At 42.1% G+C, this 12,413-nt stretch overlaps 1 protein-coding gene across 2 annotated transcripts in view; it reads right to left on the bottom strand.

Moving 5' to 3' along the window:
* The window catches only part of LOC140485652 (serine/threonine-protein kinase 32B-like), a 349,305-nt gene that overhangs the window by 37,576 nt on the left and 299,316 nt on the right, over positions 1-12,413 (bottom strand). For both annotated transcript variants that reach the window (XM_072584023.1, XM_072584024.1), the window contains one exon: positions 1,063-1,179. In XM_072584023.1, coding sequence (XP_072440124.1) covers positions 1,063-1,179 — 117 coding nt within the window. The remainder of the gene's footprint in view (positions 1-1,062; positions 1,180-12,413) is intronic.

Raw genomic sequence — 12,413 nt, 5'->3', positions numbered from 1 at the left:
TGAATTAAAATAGGCAATGAAATGTTAATCTCATGAATGATTTTTAAAAAAAATATTGAATCGTTAATTGTTTCATATTAATTTGCATAAAGGAAAATGATTTTGAAAAATAACTGGAAGAAATATTGTTTGCAGTTATCCACAGTAATTCATTTCATGTAAGGACTGAATTATCTAGAGAAATTGACTTTTAATCTAGTTTCAGGAGCCAGGTGGTCATGAAGAATATTTCCAAGATATGTAGCTGGAATCCAAGTTATGGTAATAAACTGATTCCTCATTTCCTTCTTCTGGTTAACCAACCCAACATAATCATGAGAAACAGTAGGAGCATACACTTTATCGAGACTATTTGTAATCAGACCAGCACTTGTCTATGTTCCCAAAATTCCCAAACTAAAATCATAAGCTCTACCTTACCTTCCAATGAACGTCCGATGGGCATAGGGAAAGAGAAGGTGAGGGGACCAAAAACCATTCATCTGTCCCGATTACAATGAACATTGAGAAGTTATGCTGGTGAGGAGATAAGTTGGTGAGGAAGCATTTTAGAAGGATCTCTTGCAACTAGGGGGCTGAGGCAAAGAAGGGTGCAGGCTTCCTTTTTGAGGTTTGGAGGTACATTCTAGATCCCTCTGACACCCTGAATGAAAAAATCTGTTCCCCATTGGAGAGCTGCTACAGCTTTTTGACTTGCCTTCAGTCAGCCTGTTTTCCCAGCTAAAATTAAATTGAGGATCTACGATGGGAACCTCAGTTGGCAGACTCTTGTACCCATCTGCCTCAACCACTGAACTACAATGTGCATTTTAAATAGTGACCAGAAGAATACCAACAGGTATTTTAAATAGTTTTTAATGGTTTCTCACCTTCTTCCTGCTGAATGAAGCGCACTGAAATTCTTTTTGTTTTGCAACCCAAACAGTTTCACACATTGAGTTTTTTGTTTAAAACTCTTAATCTTTTGCAGCAATGAAGTATTGAGGCTTTATTTTCCATCTAAAATTATCTTGGTTTCAGTTGTAAAAGTGTATATCATGACCTTTTCTTTCTAATCTTTACCTTTTTTACTAATGTCACCAGGCCTTTGGACCACGTGGAGGAGCAGTGCACTTTCTCAGTATTAATCATGAGAAGTATTTCTTCCACTGGCGTATTGGAGTGAATGTCATATGGTCTCTGTGAGATAAAATACAACAGAAATGCTTAACATTTACTTGGTCTACTCTTTTAAATGAGGCAGTAAGTGTCAGGAGCCTTTACTGATAATGTCCTTTTACTTCCTATCGGTAAAGAAATGTAATAAAGTATGAATAGTCACAATCAAAATTGGTAAATGACAAGGTTCACGGATTAAAAAGTATAAATTTGCTTGGTATGGCAAGTCAAACATACTAACCCATATTTTATTCTAATGAGTTACACATCTGAAACATGAAGCCATTTTTAGTATTTTTATTCAACATTTCCGAGGACAAAGTTTAAAATTCCTGTACATAACTTTATTAGAAATTGTGTCATTGTACCATACTGAAAATCAGTGTAGTTTTTAGGTTTACAAACATGTTTTTGAACTAAATCTTTCAGTATCAAAATACTCCCTTTTTCATTTGATTAAAAAAATAAAAGAATCTTGATTTAAAAATGTTTCACCTTCGGCTTGAGCTAAATCTTATTTTGTTTGTTGATAACCATCTTCTTTTAAAACTGAATGACTATCTATATTCTGAAGTTGCTCAAATATTATCTGTGAAAGAATTGATTATCCTTGCTTAACTCCTATTATCTGACTATATTAAACCCAGTGCCTCAAAAGCTTCCAATTTATAATTTCAAATCCATTCAAGACACACTCATCAATATACATGAAAATTTCTCCAGCTTATAATATTCCAAGATCTCAGTATTCCCCAACTCCGATCTCCTAAGATCTATCTCTCTTTATGTCTCATTATTGGGTGCTGTACTTTTAATGTAGTACTGTAAGAATGGATATGACAATGAGGTAGTGATGTACCAGTGTGAAAATTATTTAGGGAACAGTATCATGTATAGTGATGTAAATAAAACAGCTTGAAGAGCTTACTAAAGTCAGACGGCAGTCACTCATTTAGATTAGGTTACTTAGGTTACTTACAGTGTGGAAACAGGCCCTTCGGCCCAACAAGTCCATACTGACCTGCCGAAGTGCACCCACCCAGACCCACTCCCCTACACTTAACACTACGGGCAATTTAGCGTGGCCAATTCACCTAACCTGCACATTTTTGGACTGTGGGAGGAAACCAGAGCACCCGGAGGAAACCCACGCAGACACGGGGAGAATGTGCAAACTTCACACAGTCAGTCGCCTGAGGCGGGAATTGAACTCAGGTCTCTGGCGCTGTGTGGCAACAGTACTAACCACTGTGCCACCGTGCCGCCCTATGGGTGAGGGGAAATGGTTATAGGCAACAAAATGCCAGCAGAGAAAAGGTTGTCTCTCCAATGTACAGAATAGACCCTCAAGTGACAAACTTCATTGGAACACAAACCATTTTAGCCACTTGATCCAAAACTCTAGAATTCTGCTCCGTTCCACACTGCTCTCTCCACTTTTAAGACCCTTTGTAAAATTAATCTATTAACCTATTTTAGTCATCTCTGCCAATGAGGCTCTGTGTCAATTTCTGTCTGATTATACTTTTATAAAATGGTGTGGATCTTCTTAAACACTAAAGCTTCTATATAAATTCAGCTTTTGTTTTTGTTGTACCACTCCTTATAAACATTGTAAGTTGATTTATTTTTTCCCTGCAATGCTAAGCATATTTGAAATTTATTCAGTGAGCAATATCCCCCTTTGGATGAGAAAACAACAGCTCCAAACTGCTCTCTTGAAATTAAGTGAAAGTAGTTTTGACAGGGACAGGTCATGTGGGACGTTGGCACCTTCAGCTTGCTGGTATTGCATGTCTGCAACAACAATTCAAACAGTACAAAAGGGAATTTAACAAGGAAGAGATTAATTATTCTTATTCTGCTCATCACTTGGCTGCAGGTTGTTGTTTATATTGCTGTGAGTGTGCCAATACAGAACATTTCCAGTCACCTCCTAAACTTTCAAAACAGAGTATGAAATTCTTTCATACTTTATGAGAAAAACAATGTTCCCACCTACTGCCTCATAGAACATAGAACAGTACAGCACAGAACAGGCCCTTCAGCCCACGATGTTGTGCTGACCACTGATCCTCATGTATGCACCCTCAAATTTCTGTGAACATATGCATGTCCAGCAGTCTCTTAAGTGTCCCCAATGACCTTGCTTCCACAACTGCTGCTTGCAACGCATTCCATGCTCTCACAACTCTCTGTGTAAAGAACCCACCTCTGACATCCCCTCTATACTTTCCTCCAACCAGCTTAAAACTATGACCCCTCATGTTAGTCATTTCTGCCCTGGGAAATAGTCTCTGGCTATCGACTCTATCCATGCCTCTCATTATTTTGTATACCTCAATTAGGTCCCCTCTCTTCCTCCTTTTCTCTAATGAAAAAAGTCCAAGCTCAGTCAACATCTCTTCATAAGATAAGCCCTCCAGTGCAGGCAGTATCCTGGTAAACCTCCTCTGAACCCTCTCCAAAGCAGCCAAATCTTTCCTATAATAGGGCGACCAGAACTGGACACAGTATTCCAAGTGCGGTCTAACCAAAGTTTTACAGACCTGCAACAAGATCTCATGACTCTTAAACTCAATCCCCCTGTTCATGAAAGCCAAAACACCATATGCTTTCTTAACAACCCTGTCCACTTGGGTGGCCATTTTAAGGGATCTATGTACCTGCACACCAAGATCCCTCTGTTCCTCCAAGAACCCTATCCTTAATCCTGTACTCAGCTTTCAAATTCGACCTTCCAATATGCATCACTTCCCATTTATCCAGGTTGAACTCCATCTGCCACCTCTCAGCCCATCTCTGCATCCTGTCAATGTCCCGCAGCAGCCTACAACAGCCCTCTATACTGTCAACGACACCTCCAACCTTTGTGTCGTCTGCAAACTTGATGACCCATCCTTCAATTCCCTCATCCAAGTCATTAATAAAAATTACAAACAGTAGAGGCCCAAGGACAGAGCCCTGTGGAACACCATTCACCACAGACTTCCAGGCAGAATATTTTCCTTCTACTAACACTCACTGTCTTCTGTTGGCCAGCCAATTCTGTATCCAGACAGCTAAGTTCCCCTGTAACCTCATGACCTTCTGAATGAGCCTACCATAGGGAACCTTATCAAACCCGAAACGTCAATTCTCCTGCTCCTTGGATGCTGCCTGACCTGCTGCGCTTTTCCAGCAACACATTTTCAGCTCTGATCTCCAGCATCTGCAGTCCTCACTTTCTCCTCGAACCTTATCAAATGCCTTGCTGAAGTCCATATACACCACATCCACAGCTCGACCCTCATCAACTTTTCCAGTCACATCCTCAAAGGACTCGATAAGATTCGTGAGGCATGACCTGCCCCTCACAAAGCTGTGTTGACTGCATTTAATCAAGCCATGTTCTTCCAGATGATCATAAATCCTATCCCTCAGAATCCTTTCTGACACCTTGTAATACAGGAGTATTTAATATATGGGCATGAATTACAAATTATTCAGCCAAGTGCAAAATCCCCAAATTTAACTCAGGCCCATTGAGCTTTAGGTGCACAGATATCGGTCTTGGCATTTTAATTGCAGGTTTATGATGTTCTAATCCAAAATATTGTGATTCTGTTTGGTTTCTCACTTCATCCTTCCTGACTTTACATTTCTAGCCCTATACTTCACATTTTTAATTATGTTTGCTATCTTATCCATCTTCTTGACCTTGCACTTTGCTCTGTAAATTCTGCCTCTCTCAATTCTTATCATTGATTCATTTCCACTTAGCTTCATACTTCTCATTCTATTTCACTGATGCCTTAGCGGTTCCAGTCCTATCCTCCTCTTGCTGAATTCAGCTCCTTAAGGGACTTTCTGTTTGTATAATTACCCCAGACACTTCCCTCAGTCCCTTTTGTTATTCAAAGCCAGCAGCTCAGCTAGAGAGTCTCTCATGCTGCTCAGCCTTTTATAAGCAATTGCCCCATCCTTCTACAGAACCTTCAAAAGCACAAGCATGCAGTGATGACAAGCCTCAAATCCAAGTAACTTAATATAATCAGTCTCGCTAGCAGGCTGCAAAATTTTCATTGTGCCACTCATTTACTTTTTGTACTTTTGATAAATGTGAGGTGCTTCATTTTGGAAAGGCAAATCAGGGCAGGACTTATACACTTAATGATAAGGTCCTGGAGAGCGCTGACGAACAAAGAGACCGTGGAGCGGCAGGTTCATTGTTCCTTGAAAGTGGAAGCAGGATAGTGAAGAAGGCTTTTGGTATGCTTGCCTTTATTGGTCAGTTGGAGAAAGTGAGGACTGCAGATGCTGGAGAGTCAGAGTCGAAAAGTGCGATGCTGGAAAAAAAGCACAGCAGGCCAGACAGTATCCGAGGAACAGGAGAGTCGATGTTTCGGGAACAAGCTTTTCATCAGGAATGTGGAAGGGGAAGGGGGCTGAGAGGTAAAGAGGGATGGGGCTGGGGCGAAGGTGGCTGGGATGGCGGTAGGTGGATGCAGGCGATAGGTTGGTGGGGAGGGTGGGAAGGAAGATGGACAGGACAGGTCAAGAGGGTAGTCCCGAGTTGGAGGATTGGATCTGGGATGGGGGGGGGGGGGTTGAAGGGGAGATTTGGAAACTGTGAAGTCAATGTTGATGCTGTGTGGTTGTAAGGTCAGCAAGGAAGTGGCAGAGATGTGTAAACATCATAAAGTATTTTTTAGATTAGATAGCTAGATTCCCTACAGTGTGGAAACAGGCCCTTCGGCCCAATAAGACTCCAAAACGTAACCCATGGGGTCTTTAAATACCTGTACATTGACTGGGAAGGTAGGAGTGTAAGGGACAGTGATGGACAAGTATTCCTGGATTATGTTCAGGTGAATTTCTGACAGCAGTACATCTCCAGTCCAATAAGAAAAAAGCAACCGCTACACTTGGCTCTTGGAAATGAGGTTGGCTAATTAGATCACATAACAGTGGGAAACATCTAAGGACTAGTGATCTGTATAACATAAGGTACAGGATAAAGGCAGAAAATGGCTTTGGTCAATCCAGAATAAGAATAATCAACTGATGGACTTCAATAGAGATGACAAATGAGATAAATGCAGTTAAAGAAGACAAGGTTTGCTTATAGCGGGTGGCAGGTAGTAAATAACATTAAGAATCAAGCTGAATTCAGGAGGTTCAATAGAGAGGTGAGAAAGCAAATATAGGAAGCAAGAGAGATTATGGAAAGAAAAGGGACAGCTAACATAAAAGGACATTACGTCTTTATAAGAACATTAATACTAAAATAGTGGAAAAAGGAGGAATTGGACTGATTAAGGATCACAAAGGGGACTCACACTTCGAGGCCCAGTTTAAGGTATTAAATGAATACTTGGTATCTGTCATTAGCTGCAAGGTAGATGCTGGCCAGATCGTGATGACAGAGGAGGAAACTCAAATTGATAAGGAGAGAGTATTTGGATAAGCTCTGAGTGCTTAACATTGATAAGACATCAGGGTCAGATATGATGCTTCCAAGGATATTGAAGGAAATGACAGTGGAAATTGATTAACAATTATACTTCAAACTTCCTTGGATTTGGGGTGATGCCAGAGGACTGGAGAATCACAAACAGTATGTAACATTGTAGAGATTGACTGAGGAATTATTGATTCAATTTCATTCAGCAGTGGTCCAACTACTAGAAAAAACTATCTGTAATAAAATTAATAGTCATGCGAGAAATTATAGATTGGTTTGGAAGAGTCAGCATGGGACTTCTTAAGGAAAACAGTCTAACTAACTTGCTGGGTTTAATTTGAAGAGGAAACAAAGAGATTGGATGAGGAAAAGGCTGTTGATGTGATGTTCATGGATTTCTAAAAGAGATTTGATAGACTTGTGAGGAAATAGAAGAGGTCCCTAGAAGAAAAGGGACAATAGCTGTATCAATACTAGTTTAGCTGAGTATATTTTGGGCTAGAAGAAGGTTTGTAGTGGAATATCCTAGCAAGTGCTATTGGGAGCCTTGCTTTTCCTGATATATACTAACAGTCTTGAGTGAGTCGAGGAAAATTCCAAAGTTTGCATGTGAAACTAAACTGAGGAAAATTGCAAACTGTGAGAAGAACAGTGCAGAGCCTCAAAAAGATATTGACACTTTGGTCAAATGACTGGATAGGTTGCCCAGGAAGTTCAGTCCTCTACTTTTTGTCATTTACATAAATGATTTGAATGCAACCATAAGAGGTACAGTTCGTAAGTTTGCAGATGACACCAAAATTGGAGGCGTAGTGGTCAGCGAAGAGGGTTACCTCAGATTACAACAGGATCTGGACCAGATGGGCCAATGGGCTGAGAAGTGGCAGATGGAGTTTAATTCAAATAAATGTGATGTGCTGCATTTTGGGAAAGCAAAATGCCGGACTTATACACTCGATGGTAAGGTCCAAGGGAGTGTTGCTGAACAAAGAGACCTTGGAGTGCAGGTTCATAGCTCCTTGAAAGTGGAGTCGCAGGTAGATAGGATAGTGAAGAAGGCATTTGGTATGCTTTCCTTTATTGGTCAGAGTATTGAGTACAGGGGTTGAGAGGTCATGTTGCGGCTGTACAGGACATTGGTTAGGCCACTGTTGGAATATTGCATGCAATTCTGAAACTTGAAAGGGTTCAGAAAAGATTTACAAGGATGTTGCCAGGATTGGAGGATTTGAGCTATAGGGAGAGGCTGAACAGACTGGGGCTGTTTTTCCTGGAGCATCAGAGGCTGAGCGGTGACCTTATAGAGGTTTACAAAATTATGAGGGGCATGGATAGGATAAATAGGCAAAGTCTTTTCCCTGGGGTTGGGGAGTCCAGAACAAGACGGCATAAGTTTAGAATGAGAGGGGAAAGATATAAAAGAGACCTAAGGGGCAACTTTTTCACGCAGAGGGTGGTATGTGTATGGAATGAGCTATCAGAGGATGTGGTGGAGGTTGGTACAATTGCAACATTTAAGAGGCATTTGGATGGGTATATGAATAGGAAGGGTTTGGAGGGATATGGGCCGGGTGCTGGCAGGTGGGACTAGTTTGGGTTGGGATATCTGATCGGCATGGACGGGTTGGACCGAAGGGTCTGTTTTCATGCTGTACATCTCTATGACTCTATGTGTACTTTGGTACAAAGAACATGGTGAGATAATATAAAACAAAGGGTGTGCAGGAACAGACAGACCTGGGTCCATATGTAAATAAGTCACTTAAGATGGCAGGTTAGGTAGAGAGAGCTGTAATCGAGCATACAGTATTCGAGACATCAAAAATAGGAGCACTGAGAGTAAAAGCAAGGCAATTATGATGAACTTTGATAAGACACTGATTAGACCTCAGCTTTTTCACTACACTATAGGAAGGGTGTGAATGCACTGGAGAGAGTTAGTGTTCGGGTTATGAGAATGACTCATGAGAATTGTACTCGGCTGAGATCATTCACTTCTGAGGAATGGTCGAAGAAACCGGGACTGTTTTCCTTGGAAATGAGAAGACTTAGAGCAGGTTTGATCCATCCCTTCAGGGGTGGGGACAAAGTAGAGAAGGAAAACTAAAATCTGTCATTTGTAAATGTATCGAGAACTAAGACGCAGGTGAGAAAAAATACTTTTTCACACAGCGAGTAGATAGATTATGGAGTACACTGCCTGGAAGTGTGTTAGAGGCAGGTTCGATTGAGGCATGTAAGAAGGAACTGAATGATTATTTAAATGGAGCCAATGTGTACTATTCTGCAGAAAAGACAGGAGACTGGTATTCTGTTAAATGCTCAGAGATCTGGTGCAGACACAATCGGCCTCTGCAATAGAACAATTCTGTGATTCTGTGAAAGGAGTTGCCAATTTTCACTGTTTCCCATGTTGGATAATCAGGCAGGGGTCTTTATTATTAGGGGTTGACCTCTGCTCAAAGTGTGCTAATACAAACGTTGGGTGAGGATTGGACTCATAGAATCAAACAGCCTGCTGGTAATTACTGCACAGGATAATGGATGGACAGTGGTTGGATTACATGAACCAATGCACTCAGGAATTGAACATGAGGAAAAAAGAAAGCAAAAAACAGCGATTAAGCGCTTTGGTTCATTAAATCTTAAAAAGTATTTGCTTACTGTTAAATGTTTATTTACACTGGATTAAGGACTAGTGTGTTCAAAGATGAGCCATGTTTGGAGCAAAATACTTACCATTGTGACAGAAATGTTTATTTTATTTCCCTGGAGGGAATATAACAAGGACTGGAACTGCTAGGGCATGTTCTTGCTGATGAGATGGAGTGTTGAATGATGATTCTTTTGAGAACTGAACCAATCACAGTTGTTGCTTTTCATTACTTTAAACTTTGAATGCAAGCCGTGTCGTTTCTTGACTAAAACATAGTTTAGTAAATTATTTCTGCTGTATACAACATGCTTTTAATATATTTTATTCACAGTAATTAAAAAGTATCTCTCCAGTTGCACTGACAATAATGAAGAATGGAAGTTAAAATCAACTTGCTGCTAATAGATTGTGACTCCTGTGAAATGAACCACAGTTGTTTATAATAATGAAAGTGAGAATCATCCACAGCACTTGCAGAATGCATAAAATTGGTTTGTGATTAAATTCATAGCAGAAGGAAAATACAAAAGAGGGGCAGCACAGTTGGGAGGGAGTTGCTTTAGGAGTCGTCAAGGTTGATTCTGGTCCCCATGAAGTCTCGTGGCTTCAGGTTAAACATGAGCAAGGAAACCTCCTGCTGATTACTACATACCGTCCTCCCTCAGCTGATGAATCAGTACTCCACCATGTTGAGCAACACTTAGAGGAAGCACTGAGAATGGCAAGGACACAATATGTACTCTGGGTGGGGGATTTCAATGCCCACCACCAAGAGTGGTTCAGCAGCAGTACTACTGGTCAAGCTGGTCAAGTCCTAAAGGACATGGTTGCTAGACTGTGGCAGGCGGACCGTGTCTTCAGAGTCCTTAAGGGGGAGGGTGTGCAGCCAGAAGTCGTGGTGCACATTGGCACCAAAGACATAGGTAGGAAGAGGGGTGGGGAGGTCATTCAGGAGCTCAGGGAGTTAGGCTGGTAGCTAAAAGATAGGACGGACAGAGTCGTCATCTCTGGGTTGTTGCGATGCCACGTGACAGTGAGGCAAGGAATAGGGAGAGAGCGCATGGGCTGCAAGGATGGTGTAGGAGGGAGGGTTTCAGGTATTTGGACAATTGGACTGCATTCTGGGAAAGGTGGGACCTGTACAAGCAGGACTGGTTGCACCTGAACCAGAAGGGCACCAATATCCTGGGAGGTAGGTTTGCTAGCACTCTTCTGGGGGGTTTAAACTAATTTGGCAGGGGGATGGGATCCGGACTTGTAGTCCAGCAAGTAGGTTAGCTGTTTTTCAGGATGTCCAAGAATGTATGGAGGCTGTGGAGACAGAGAATACTTGCGGACACAGAGATGGGCTCAAGTGTGTATACTTCAACGCAAGGAGTATCAAAAATTAAGGCGTGGGTGAACTTAAGGCGTGGATCAGTACTTGGGACTATGATGTTGTGGCCATCACGGAAACGTGGAGAGAAGAGGGACAGGAATGGTTGTTGGAGTTTCCTGGTTACAGATGTTTCTGTAAGATTAGGGGGGTGGTAAAAAAGGAGGGGGGGGGGGTGGCATTGCTAATTAGAACTGGTATAACAGCTGCAGAAAGACAGTTCGAGGGGGATCTGCCTTTGGAGGTAGTATGGGCTGAAGTCAGAAATAGGAAAGGAGCAGTCACTTTGTTGGGTGTTTACTATAGACCCCCCAATAGCAGCAGAGATGTGGAGAAACAGATTGGGAAACAGATTTTGGAAAGGTGCAGAAGCCACAGGGTAGTAGTCATGGGCGATTTCAACTCCCCAAATATTGATTGGAAGCTCTTTAGATCAAGTAGATTGGATGGGGCGGTGTTTGTGCATTGTGTCCAGGAAGCTTTTTTAACTCAGTATGTAGATTGTCTGACCAGAGGGGAGGCCAAATTGGATTTGGTACTTGGTAACGAACCGGGACAAGTCATGGGCTTGTTAGTGGGTGAGCATTTCGGTGATGGTGACCACAATTCTGTGACTTTCACCTTGGTTATGGAGAGAGATAGGTGCGTGCAACAGGGCAGGTTTTACAATTGGGGGAAGGGTAAATACGATGCTGCGAGACAGGATCTGAGGAGCAAAAATTGGGAGCACAGGCTGTCAGGGAAGGATGTCATTGAAATGTGGAACTTTTTCAAGGAACAGATACGACGTGTCCTTGATATGTATGTACCTGTCAGGCAGGAAAGAAATGGTCGTGTGAGGGAACCTTGGTTGACGAGGGAGGTTGAATATCTTGTAAGGAGGAAGAAGGAGGCTTACATAAGGTTGAGGAAACAAGGTTCAGACAGAGCATTGGAGGGATACAGGATAGCCAGGAGGGAGCTGAAGAAAGGGATTAGGGGAGCTAAGAGAGGGCATGAAAAATCTTTGGTGGGTAGGATCAAGGATAACCCCAAGGCCTTTTATGCGTATGTGAGAAACATGAGAATGACGAGAACGAGGGTAGGTCCGATCAAGGACAGTAGTGGGAGACTGTGTATTGAGTCGGAAGAGATAGGAGAGGTCTTGAATGAGTACATTTCTTCAGTATTTACAAATGAGAGGGACCGTATTGTTGAAGAGGAGAGTATGAAACGGACTGGTAAGCTAGAGGAGATACTTGTTAGGAAGGAAGATGTGTTGGGCATTTGAAAAATTTGAGGATAGACAAGTCCCCCAGGCCTGACGGGATATATCCTAGGATTGTGTGGGAAACAAGAGAGGAAATTGCAGAACCGTTGGCAATGATCTTTTCGTCTTCACTGTCAATGGGAGTGGTACCAGGGGACTGCAGAGTGGCGAATGTTGTGCCCCTGTTCAAAAAAGGGAATAGGGATAACCCTGGGAATTACAGGCCAGTTAGTCTTACTTCGGTGGTAGGCAAAGTAATGGAAAGGATACTGAGGAATGGGATTTATGAGTATCTGGAAAGACACTGCTTGATTAGAGACAGCCAGCATGGATTTGTGAGGGGTAGGTCTTGCCTTACCAGTCTTATTGAATTCTTTGAGGAGGTGACCAAGCATGTGGATGAGGGTAGAGCAGTGGATGTAGTGTACATGGATTTTAGTAAGGCATTTGATAAGGTTCCCCATGGTAGGCTTATGCGGAAAGTCAGGAGGCATGGGATAGTGGGAAGTTTGGCCAGTTGGATAGAGAA

This window comes from Chiloscyllium punctatum, chromosome 14, assembly GCF_047496795.1.
Source record: "Chiloscyllium punctatum isolate Juve2018m chromosome 14, sChiPun1.3, whole genome shotgun sequence".
NCBI lineage: Eukaryota > Metazoa > Chordata > Chondrichthyes > Orectolobiformes > Hemiscylliidae > Chiloscyllium > Chiloscyllium punctatum.
Note: the sequence above shows the minus strand (reverse complement) of the source record. Positions and strands in the feature narration are given on the sequence as shown.